Source organism: Erythrolamprus reginae, chromosome 2 (assembly GCF_031021105.1).
Source record: "Erythrolamprus reginae isolate rEryReg1 chromosome 2, rEryReg1.hap1, whole genome shotgun sequence".
Classification (NCBI taxonomy): domain Eukaryota; kingdom Metazoa; phylum Chordata; class Lepidosauria; order Squamata; family Dipsadidae; genus Erythrolamprus; species Erythrolamprus reginae.
In genome coordinates this window covers 171,062,062-171,074,049 of record NC_091951.1, presented here as the reverse complement: position 1 = coordinate 171,074,049, position 11,988 = coordinate 171,062,062, and the positions used below count along the sequence as shown (strand labels likewise).

The 11,988-nt window shown below is 42.7% G+C and overlaps 1 protein-coding gene across 1 annotated transcript; it reads left to right on the top strand.

Moving 5' to 3' along the window:
• The first annotated feature begins 4,190 nt into the window (after positions 1–4,190).
• Positions 4,191–11,863, top strand: LOC139161372 (tubulin alpha-1B chain). Its single transcript, XM_070740410.1, has 4 exons — positions 4,191–4,387; positions 8,947–9,169; positions 9,265–9,413; positions 10,681–11,863. Exons 1-4 carry the CDS (start codon positions 4,385–4,387, stop codon positions 11,659–11,661), a joined length of 1,356 nt encoding a protein of 451 aa, XP_070596511.1. The 5' UTR covers positions 4,191–4,384; the 3' UTR covers positions 11,662–11,863.
• The last annotated feature ends 125 nt before the right edge of the window (positions 11,864–11,988 follow it).

Sequence of the window (11,988 nt, the reverse complement as noted above, 5' to 3'; positions counted from 1 at the left end):
CCACATAAAATTTTCAAAAAAGGCCATGATCTCTGCCACACCTTTAAATTCAGAGGGATAGGGGGGGGGGGTTGCCCTGGACAGGATGAATTGCATTTATATCAGATACTTTAACATTTTTATACACTGATTTCAAAATAAAACTAAGCAAAAAAGCAAAGGTCTTTTCTTAGCAAAAATCTACTGATTTTGTTTTTTAAAAGTGAAACTGCAATCCTGAATTAATTTACTTGGAAACAAGTTCCTCTGAAACTATTAGGATTTCTTTATGATATGTTTATTAAATTTATATGCTGCCCAAATCACCATCCAAAGGGTGTATACCCTATATGTATAGTGTTCTGCTATAACTCCATAAAAGTCCAATAATTTTGTTCTTGAGTCTCAGTCATAGGAGTAAATATTTTATAAAATAATAGAAAGATAAAGAGACAGATGTAAAATTAGCTGTATTGAAAAAGGCAAGATTCATACAATTCATGTTTGAAATGAAAACCCCTAAGGAATATATTAAAACAGCATGCTAAATATATAAATAGGACATGTTTTAACATAAATATGTTGTTTAATTCTAAACAATATTAAATAGCTATTTAAAGATATGTTACTCTCATGGAGGAAAGCAAATGATATTATCTAGTAAGCTGCCATTAACTTACTAAATGCAATTAGGTAGATTGCCTATTATAAAAAGTGATGCACCTGACCTAAGTATGGGAGTTGTGTCCAACACGTTCCCCATAATTATAGGAATATGACTATTATCATTTAATACTAAATTGTTTTTATTTTCATTTGAGTTACATATTTTGTTGTTACACTAGTTCATTTATATACTGTCGTGATGGGTATACCCAGTGAAGGGCTACCAAACGTTTTACTACCACACTGTGGGTGTGGCTTATACAGGCTGCCCTGCATTTTCTTTCAACATTTCAATGCAAATTGGGTGTTCTGGGGTGGAGCTCCATTTTTGCTACCCCACTGCATCTGTCTGTTCCCGTACCCCCTGTACCCCCCCCTTCCAGGCAGCAGCCCACCCCTGGGTATACCAGTGTTGTTCAAATAAAGAATTGTTGTAAGGAATATCCTTCTGGGTTCAGTTCCAAGTGGGGGGAAATCCACTGAAAGTGCCTTTGATATTTAAATCACATTCAGATCAGTCTCAGAGTTGTCAAATAGTCGTCAAGAGTTGTCCTCTTTCATAACATCTTTCAAATACAATCTACATATAGAGACATATAAATACCGTACTCTTAAAATTTGTCCATTTTTCAACATACCTTTCAATAGATCAAATATTAGAATATTTTACTCCAATTTATAGTATTTAAATGTTCTTCTAAGCTGCTGGATTTCTAGCAGCTTTCCTACAATTAGAATAGAATTTTATTGTCCAAGTGTGATTGGACACACAAGGAATTTGTCTTGGTGCATATGCTCTATTACCTAATTTATCTGAAGCCCTTGGATTCTTATGCAGCTGTTTCAGTGTATCTAGCTCAACCTTGCCAGGTAAAAGCCTCACACTACACTAGTCCAAATCTGCCCTGCCATACTTTTGAGCTCTCTCTATAGGCTGCTGATGCTAAGAGGGAGTTGCAAAGGAGTCTACAATCACTGCATTCAAATTATCCTATGCAGTAACACTGTTAAGGGCAAGGACTATTCCCAAGCCTTGTAGACTCATTTAGCAACTACCGGTATGTCTTAGCATCAGCAGCTATAGAATAGTTGCTGAAGAAACATATTATATGGACAGCTCAAAGATTGGAGGAATCCACATTAACGTGGCTGTGGTGAAGAACACTGTATCCACAATACCTAGTTTCACAAGACATGCTAAAACCAAAACCAGGCAGCAAGCTTTTATTAAAGGAAGCTGAACTCTACAGTGATATTAGTTTAGCTTCCCAACACATCAGAACCACTTAATACCGAAGTGCATCATACTAATATGGAACGTTTAATCCTTGGCAGTCCAAGCTACCTGTGCTGTACATGCCACCTTGAGCTTCTGCATTAAAGAGTGAAACTATATTCGGATGATATTTTTTTTAAAGCTTGGAGAAAACACGTAGGGCTTTTTGTCCTCTGGCTGAAAGCCAAAAAGATCGGCCGCCCCGCGCGCCCCCCCCCCCCCGAAATGTGAGCAAAGTGCGCAATCCGGCTGCAGACAGGAAGTGGAAGAAGCAGCGTGGCCCCTCCCTGTCTGGGCAATGCGTGTCGCGGCTTCTGCCAAGTGCCGCCGGGGTTTGGTGGCGATTTAGGGCAGGCGACATGTCACCCAAACGTTGACCCGATTTTGCCGTGTATTTCACACCACAGCGGGGCAAGGGGAGGCAGGGCAATATAAAACCAGGTGGAAACCGGGAGTAAGGAGGGAGGAAAGGACGATGGAAAGGGGCCGTCAATGTCGTGCGCGCTTATGAGACCGAATAAGAAGCTGCCGTTCATCGGGAGCGTTCGAGGGGGCTAGAAAAGGAGATTCGGTTCGTGGAAGGCTTTAAATGATACCGGCAGAGCGAGCACGTGCAAGAGGAAAGATGGCGCTTCTCCCGCAAGGCGGCCTCGCTCCCTTCTTCCCGACTCCGCATTCTTCGGAGATGCAATTCTAAATTTTCTGCCCTTGTATATAGAATAGCAACGTCGGGAAAAAATAACTGACTTTTTTCCCTCCCCTTCAGTCCCAGCCCGAGTCATGGCGCAACGCTTTGTTCATTATTCAGCATCTTATTCGACACCCTCCCTCCCCAATATTCTGCGACAAGGACGTGGCGTTGAGGTGCCTCTGTCGGGAAGCTGGCAGAATGCAGCCGCAATAACGCAGCCTCTGGTCGTCATCTGTGCCGCAGTTTTTCTCTGCAGGATAAACTGCGAACTCACTTCTCCCCCGCTCTGCAGCTCTTGTTATTTATGGCTTCCGGAACAACTCCTAATGTTCTCCATCTTTTGATCCAGTTTAATCCTTGCCCACGTGAGCACACAGCTTTCTTGGGTCTTCAAATCGAGGATAAAGCGTATTTTTCCGAGCCGTAGGGTTCAGCGCCCGATCAACGCTGCAGGTTCAACGAGCAACAAGTTAACTAATAAAAACCGCAACCGTTACTTTCTTTCTTTTCCTCAGTTGCCCAGCCTTACAAAGCTCTTCCTCGATTCCGATGTCGGAAGGAGCCAGGGAATGAACTTAAATTGAACCTGTTTTTTAAAAACCCCACGTCGGTTATTTGAACAAATATGCAGAAGCCTTTGCAGCTGTCGACCATTTGTCTCCCCCCACCCACCCAATTCCAGCAAGACTCGGAACGTTCCAAATGTTTGAATACTGCAAGTTGCATAATTGAAATGCTATTTTAGAAGCATCTCAGACTTGGTGCTGAAAAAGCACCGTAAATGAGTCAATTGAGGTGGAGAGAGGATTGCAAAATACAATCCTTTCCTCCCACCTCTGCTTTAAATTAGACTCCAAAAGTTGTATGAATCAATGTTATCTGTACTCTAAATGGCAAATGTATTTAGTTTTCCTTTACGGAAGGCAGATTTAAACGGAGAGGAAGTACCCATTCGTGGAGATTATCTCCTTAGGGATGGAGTATTTAACACGAACTCCGACGATGCCTCACCTAATTTTTTTCTGTGCGGTTCTTCCTGTACAAATGACATAGTAAATAGTATAAGAGCAGACTAGATGGACCATGAGGTTTCTATATCTTAAGATTTTGCCTCTGCCCCAAGAATTACGTGTATCTGTCTTGATTTACCACGCTAGAAATGGCACTACGAAGGAACGAGTCATTCGTCTCTTTGGATTCCTCTCCAGAGTTGGGTTAAAAGATGGGCGGCGATATGTTTTTAAATATTTTTTTAAAATAAAATATTAAAATGTTTATAACTTAATCCTTGAATTACTCTTTATTTCGTTCCCGCAAGGCTGGTTCAGTGCAAATAGACTTTGAGCGTTATATATATATATTTTCATTAAGACTTCATTGGGCTGCCTCCTAGTTAAAAGAGGAAGAACGGATTACTTCGCCGCCTCAGCTAAAGCGATTTTTCCCCTCTTCCCCCCCATCAAAAGCCTCCCGTTTCCCCTACTAAAGGGAGGGTCATTGGTCTCAGCCAATCACCGATTATGAGCTCACAGATGGACGTGGAGGTTGGCCCAATGGCAACGGCGTAATCCGTTCATTATACTAAATACATGTAAGGCCACCTTCCCCACATCCAGCCCTGAGAGTGAGATGTGATATAAAAGCAACGGGGCGGGCCCTTCCTCTCCCATTCTGTTACTTACATCGACTCTTAGCTTGTCGGGAGAAGTAACACCCGAGGCTTCCATTTCATTCCTCCTTCTCCTGTTTCTTGCCATCCCTTCGTCTGCATTATGGTAAGCGGTGATGGTGGTGATGAAGGAGGGGAGAGTTGGGTCGGGAGCGAACAGATGCGGATCCAAAAGAACCTGGGGAGGGGGAGATTGCGGAGGAGGAGGCGAAAAGAACGCGGAGGCTGGGCGGGAATTCTCGGAAGGGGGGGGGGAAACCAGCAGTGAGGGGTGAGGGAGATGCCCTTATTAGCTTTTCCCAGCCACGCGCCCTCCAGCTGGCTGGAAGCTGCAAAAACGTGAAGCTAAAACGTGAAGCGAGAGAAGACCATAGAGGGTAAACTCCTAGAAAGGGATTCTGGTTCGGCTGTCCCGAGCGGAACGGGGAGGTGACGTGGGGCTTGGCGGGCGATCCTTGGAAAGGCACCCGGGGAAACGGGCGGAAAGAACGCTCTGCTTTGAAACCGAAGGGCGGGAACCGTGGGCCAGTCGCATTCCGAGGGCTGCACAGGGGGTGGGGTGGAGTACGCGGGGAATGTTCTGGAACAGCCTTCCCAGCTCCGGGGCCCTCCGGATGCGCAACTAGCTGAGTGGTTTGGATTTTATTTTTTTTTTAAGGTAGGGCCAGGCGCCTGGAGGACGCCAATTGGATTACGCTGACCTGGAAAATGGGCGGGAGGCTCCCTCCCCCGGTTGGTTGCCTTGAAACAAATGACCCGAGAAGATGGGAGTCGGGAAGTCGTAGAAAAGCTCGCTGCCTTTAGCCTTAATGCCTGTTAGTCACGATACTCGCACAAAGTGATTCATTGTTGCTCGCTGCAAGTCCTGAAATAGCAATAGCGTGTAGACTTGTAGCGCTTCTGAGTGCTCCACAGCCCTCTCTATGGAGTACTAGGAGGTTCATGCGTCCCGCCTGTGCTGAAGAGGGCGCGAAAAAGCCCTCAGGATTTTTAAGAGGATTGTTTTGAATCCAGTCCTAACCCTAATAACTAGACCACTACGTCGCCCTGGGCTGTGGTAAACCCGAGCAGCTGCGACATGTTTCACTCGAAGGGGAGACGCCCGCTTCTCTTCATGGCAAGAAAGCGGCGGTTTCCCCCTCGGCCCCTCCTGTGGCGGCCGTTACATTTTCCCGCGCGACATGCCGATCTCCCTCGAAGTGAAAGAAAAGAGCCGCGTGCGCATGCGCGCACCTTCGAGATGGGCAATGGAGCCGCGCTAGCCCCTTTAGTTACTTTGAAACAATTGCTGGGCTCCCCGAATGCGACTCTCGGATTGTGAGTCGGTTTTCCCAAACGGAAGCATATCCAACCTCCTAACTCAGAGTGGGAGACGAAGCAAGTTCTAGAAGTCTCACAGGAGGTAGGCAGAGTTGGGGGGAAACGGTAATCTTGAATCTCTAGCTAGAGGATGGTGGCGTCGGGCGGGTGCCTGGACAGCCAAAAGTCCATTTCAGATCAGGTCCAAGCAATTTTGTCTCAGATCCCTCAAATAGTCTTCAGAGCAATTCTGCAGATGTACTCCAGGCCAAATCCTACCTAGGAGGGGCTGGGTTGCTTGAGTAGAAGTGGTCCCTCTCTATCTGCAGATGCAATGAAGGGGGATGTGTTCGAAACGTTTAAATATGTTAAAGGGTTAAACAAGGTTCAGGAGGGAAGTGTTTTTAATAGGAAAGTGAACACAACAAGGGGACACAATCTGAGGTTAGTTGGAGAAATCAGAAGCAACATGAGAAAATATTTTACTGAAAGAGTAATAGATGCTTGGGACAAAGTTCCAGCAAACGTGGTTGGTAAATCCACAGTAACTGAATTTAAACATGCCTGGGATAAACATATATCCATCCTAAGATAAAATACAGGAAATGGTATAAGGGCAGACTAGATGGACCATGAGGTTTTTTTCTGCCATCGGTCTTCTATGTTTCTATATAACATTTTACCACACAATAATAATTAATAATGGCTGCTCTTGATCACATTTGCTCTTCTTTTCCTGAGGGATGCTGAAGGTCAGTGGTGGCTAACCATTTTGGTGCTGAGTGCCCAAATCATGCATACACAACACCAAAATGCAATGCAGGCACCCCCTGCACATGCGCAGCAGATCCAAAGACCAGCTGGCTGGTGGGAGGCACACAGGTGTAGTGGAGCTGGATTGGGTGGTGTTGGCTGGCATGCCTGTAGAGTGGGCACTGCGTGGCACATGTGCCATAGTTTGCTGTCATGGTCTAGGTGGTCTGCTTTATCCTTAAGAACCAGGGAATTTTCTGAGAAATAATAAAAGTTCCCATAGGCATGGTCCAATCTAAAATTATCACTCTTCCATCCCAGATAGTATAACTAAGACCTGAACAAAGTCACAGGAATAATACCATTTTTTCCTGCTCAAACCCATTGGGCAAACTAAATATATTCATCCTGCAGAGGGGTGGGGCTGTACTGAGACAGCTCTGCAGTGCATTGGGAAAGCTGATACAGTAGCAGTAATCCACTGATATTTAAATTTATCAACAAGACTTGTCTTTCAACTACAACCTTGTTTTGAGGTTATATTCATACTCTATGTATCTATGCTGTTCGTTTAACTGGGATTAACTCAACCCACTTTTTAAATTGGTAGGTCACACTGAATCAAATCAGAAATCTTGAATTCAAAAATCAAGATAAATATTAGATGACCGAAAAAAATCTAATCGTTATGCAGCCTGGATTTTTGTTCTTGGAATATATAAAAACTACCCATTCACTGATAAGCTAACTTGATATGGTTGTCCAATTTGTAGTTTAAAGTTTCCTGTAATCCATTTCTGCTCTGGTATATCCTAAAATACATATGCACACATGGTTAAACTGTTTTCAGATCTTTAGGATCCAGATCTCACCCCTCTAGAAATCTTTGCATATTATCTCCAAATTGAACATATGTATATGCATTTGCAGATGTGTACTAATTACAAACTTTATAATTGTTTTATATAAATGCAGATTATATCAGACTTGTTGCAAATACTAGTATGTGCATTGGGTGCATAAGTTCATAGTGTCCTGCCAATGCCATTGCAGATCTAACACAACAATCATGTTTTCATAGTGCACCCCCTGTAGAAAAATGCACACAGAAATCAGTATAAACATAAGTGAAATGTATGGCTTAGGTATACGGCCGAAACAACTGTTAGTGGTCATAAGAAGAATTTAGTACAGTTCTCAGATTTGAACAGCTTATCTGCCTCTTTAGAAGGCAGTCTCCTGTCATTTAAAAGGCTTAATTGCCAGACATCTTTGTGCCATCTGTTGAGTGTAAGATTCTTAACAAGGTCTTAAAGGAATGTGTTACAACAGGTGGTGCTCAGCAGGTTGAGCTGGGTCTGTGTAATGAACACAAACTCATGAAGGAGTGAGTGCAGGAGGATGGGCATGTGCCAGGAATTTAAAGCAATGCCTTAGATAAATCAAGCAACAGGCTATAAGCAGATGTTCCACAGTGGAAATCAATGCTAGGGGGAAAATCTGCTTGGCCGGCTTCCTCTTTGCAGACGTGGGAGGCTGACTGCATCCTTTTTGCTTTCTGGCTTGCAAGAAATGTGACTGCTGGTGCAGGGAGTGGCAGCAGGGAGTAGGCTCATTCATGAAGTTTTTAGAGACTGCAGAATTCCTATTTAAGTCTTAGATATTGAACCTTATTTTACTTGGAAATAAAGAGTGCATTTCTTTATGTTGTAAACTTGAAATAATAATTTTAGTGGGGATTCTAAACTGGAACATAAAATGTCCCATTACATATAAATAATGTGTGCTTTAATGCATTGATCAGTTTTATTTGAAAAAGTTCAAATGTTGAAGGCTGTCATTTATGACTTCTTTGGAACCACCTGGTTTAGACAGTCATGTGCCCATGGTCCTTGGCTTGTCATTGGTAGTTTTTTGTTTTTTAACTTCAAGCATGACATGCCAGACATGAAACAGAAAACAAAGATAGAAAATTGGCAGTTTTTTTTTTAAAGCACCATAATGAAGACTAGGTTCTTTTTATAAATTGCCCAGAATTGCAATATAGGCAGCATGTCAATTTAATAAAATAAAAAATTAATAAGTAAATAGAGGCTCATTAACAGGCTGCAATATTTAAGAATCAAAAGATCTTGACATTTCCAAGAAAAATAAATCTCTGTTCTTTATCTTTATTTTATTTTTTTTATATTACAGCTGGTCTTAAATTCTTTGTGAGAACTATCACATAATGCTTCTTCCCATTAGATTTTCACATGCAATATCTGTTTATAACAATTTCCTTTTCAATAGAGGTCTAATTTATATATTGTTGTTTTCTATAAAAAATAACCCTCTTAATTCAGACCAAAAGCTCATTAAGTCTGACATCTGGTTTACCGCAGTGGCTAATCAGATGTCCTGAAAACCCTCAGCCAATAGTGATAATCTCTTCTTGTAAATTGACTGGCATGTAGTCAGGAGGTTTTAGCTGACAGTTTTAAAGCTGAATATATAATCTAGGCATGTGCTGGTGAGTGAGAAAGGTAGAATGAAAGAGAATTTATTGAATTTTTATATCACCCATCTCACCTAAGTGAGAAATATACAGCTGTTTCTCTATCCTTGCTACAGCGTGAGTGCATCTCCATCCATGTTGGCCAAGCCGGTGTCCAGATTGGCAATGCTTGCTGGGAGCTGTACTGCCTTGAACATGGCATCCAGCCAGATGGGCAGATGCCCAGCGACAAGACCATTGGGGGAGGAGATGACTCCTTCAACACCTTCTTCAGTGAGACTGGAGCTGGCAAACACGTCCCCAGGGCTGTATTTGTGGATTTGGAGCCAACAGTGATTGGTGAGTAAGACAATTCATGTATGTTTTCTCATGCATGTATATATTTATTAAAAGAATATAGATATCTTAATTTGGGGCATTTATTTTCTAAACAGATGAAGTGCGCACTGGAACATACCGTCAGCTATTCCACCCTGAGCAACTGATCACTGGCAAAGAAGATGCTGCTAACAACTATGCCAGGGGGCATTACACCATTGGCAAAGAGATCATTGACTTGGTCCTTGACAGGATTAGAAAACTGGTAAATAACTTAAATATTTGCACAAGTGAACATTTGGGATAATCTTGATAGAAAAACAATCTTTGAGTAGTTAGCATCTGATATTCTGCTAGCTCAAGCCAGATTTTTTAAAAAAGATAATTTGATGCCAATTTTTTTAAGTGGCAGTTAAATACAAATATGTTGCAACTGTTGTATAATGGATTTGGGATAAATATTTCACTTCCTGGCTTTGAAAGCTATTAATTGAATTGAAGAAATAGATTCACCATAATCATACAACACTGCCACTTTCTGGTCACCTTGGGCAGTGAACAATATTAAAATTCAATTATAACTACAATTATAAAAATTTAAATAGGCAGCCAAGCAAATATCACATTCAGGACTAAGTATAGCAGTAGGACTTTGGGGCCTGCCAAAAGACCTGTGGGGTCAGGACTATCCTATCCAGAGGGAATATTCAATACGGCAGGTGCTATGTATGATAAAAGAGGTTGCCTTCTGGAGTCTGCAAACTGGGACCTCATAACTTGATGGGACTCAGGGCAGGCCCATCCTGCTGGACCAGACAGGACTAGTAGAAATCCTTTTTATCCCTTAAAACAGTCCTGGTTGATATTGGCTTACAATTTGCTTTCATAACTTCACCTAGATTAATTTACCTAGTCTCTTTATTAGTATGATTAACTATTTCTTGCATGCTTTAATATTGGGTTATTACTTATAGCACCATTTTGCTGGTGCTTTCCCCATGAACAGAATCTTCATGAATTGGAGTAATTAAACTGGCAGCAGACTGGGAATTTACAAGATAATTTTTTTGATGGCAAGAATAATATAAGCAGAGAGAGAAAATGTAACAGATACCTGTTCCTAACCAAACTAAGGCAAAGTGAGAAATGTATGTTGAGGTCTCATGTTGCATGCAAACACTTGAATGGTGCAGTTGCATCATGGTGCATGTCCCTTCCCTGATCCATAAAGTCTATGAAACTGAAAAATTCCTGGTTATTGCAAGTAAGTAAGGACAGAAATAACCTCAGTGATCTAAAAAAAAAAATTCCACTAGAATAATTACAGAAATATTGTTTTTGTAAGATAAAAGCTTAGAAAGCATCACCTTTTGCACTGGAAGTAGTCACACTAGTTTCAGTCCCTTGATTAGGCCTTATTAATAACTATACTTCAAAATAATCTTAAAACAAGTTTTTGTTGATTTAATGTATTCAGAGAGAAAGAATTATTGAAATTACTCCATGAAATCTCTTTGGGTTTTCCCCAACAGGCTGACCAGTGCACAGGTCTCCAGGGTTTCCTGGTCTTCCACAGCTTTGGTGGTGGCACTGGCTCTGGCTTTACATCCTTGCTGATGGAGCGCCTGTCCGTAGACTATGGCAAGAAGTCCAAGCTGGAGTTCTCCATCTACCCAGCTCCCCAAGTATCCACAGCTGTCGTTGAGCCCTACAACTCCATCCTGACCACCCACACCACCCTGGAGCACTCCGACTGTGCCTTCATGGTAGACAATGAAGCCATTTATGACATTTGCCGACGAAACCTTGACATTGAGCGCCCCACCTACACCAACCTCAACCGCCTTATCAGCCAGATCGTGTCCTCCATCACAGCTTCCCTGCGATTCGATGGTGCCCTGAATGTAGACCTGACAGAATTCCAGACCAACTTGGTGCCCTACCCTAGAATCCATTTCCCTCTAGCGACCTATGCTCCGGTCATCTCTGCTGAAAAAGCCTACCATGAGCAGCTTTCTGTAGCAGAGATCACTAATGCATGCTTTGAGCCAGCTAATCAGATGGTGAAATGTGACCCTCGTCACGGTAAATACATGGCCTGCTGCCTGTTGTACCGTGGTGATGTTGTTCCCAAAGATGTCAATGCTGCTATTGCCACCATCAAGACCAAACGCAGCATCCAGTTTGTAGACTGGTGCCCCACCGGTTTCAAGGTTGGTATCAACTACCAGCCCCCGACCGTAGTTCCCGGAGGCGACCTGGCCAAGGTGCAGCGTGCTGTTTGCATGCTGAGCAACACCACAGCCATTGCTGAGGCCTGGGCCCGCCTGGACCATAAGTTTGATCTGATGTATGCCAAGCGTGCCTTTGTCCACTGGTACGTTGGGGAAGGGATGGAAGAAGGGGAGTTCTCAGAGGCTCGGGAGGACATGGCTGCTCTGGAGAAGGATTATGAGGAAGTGGGTGTGGATTCTGTTGAAGGAGAAGGTGAAGAGGAAGGAGAGGAATATTAGACCTGCTTTGTCACATCTCTGCTGCATGGCTCGTCTCCATGATGTTTCATTTAACACACTTAGCTTACTAGTTATCTGGGGCATTGATACTACAAAGGGATGCAGCAGACACTAGGGTGTCTTGCCATTCCACCATGTGATCATGTCAATTTTCCATGTCTTTTAAACGTATCATGTCTGTGAAATAAAAAGCTATAAAACATTCTTGAGTATGTGCTATTCAATATTTTTAAAACAAGTTTCTCAAGTGTAAGGTTTTCTGCAACATAAAACATAAAATCTGTTTTAAGCTATTAACTGATGTGCTATCTACCTTGGCTAATTTAC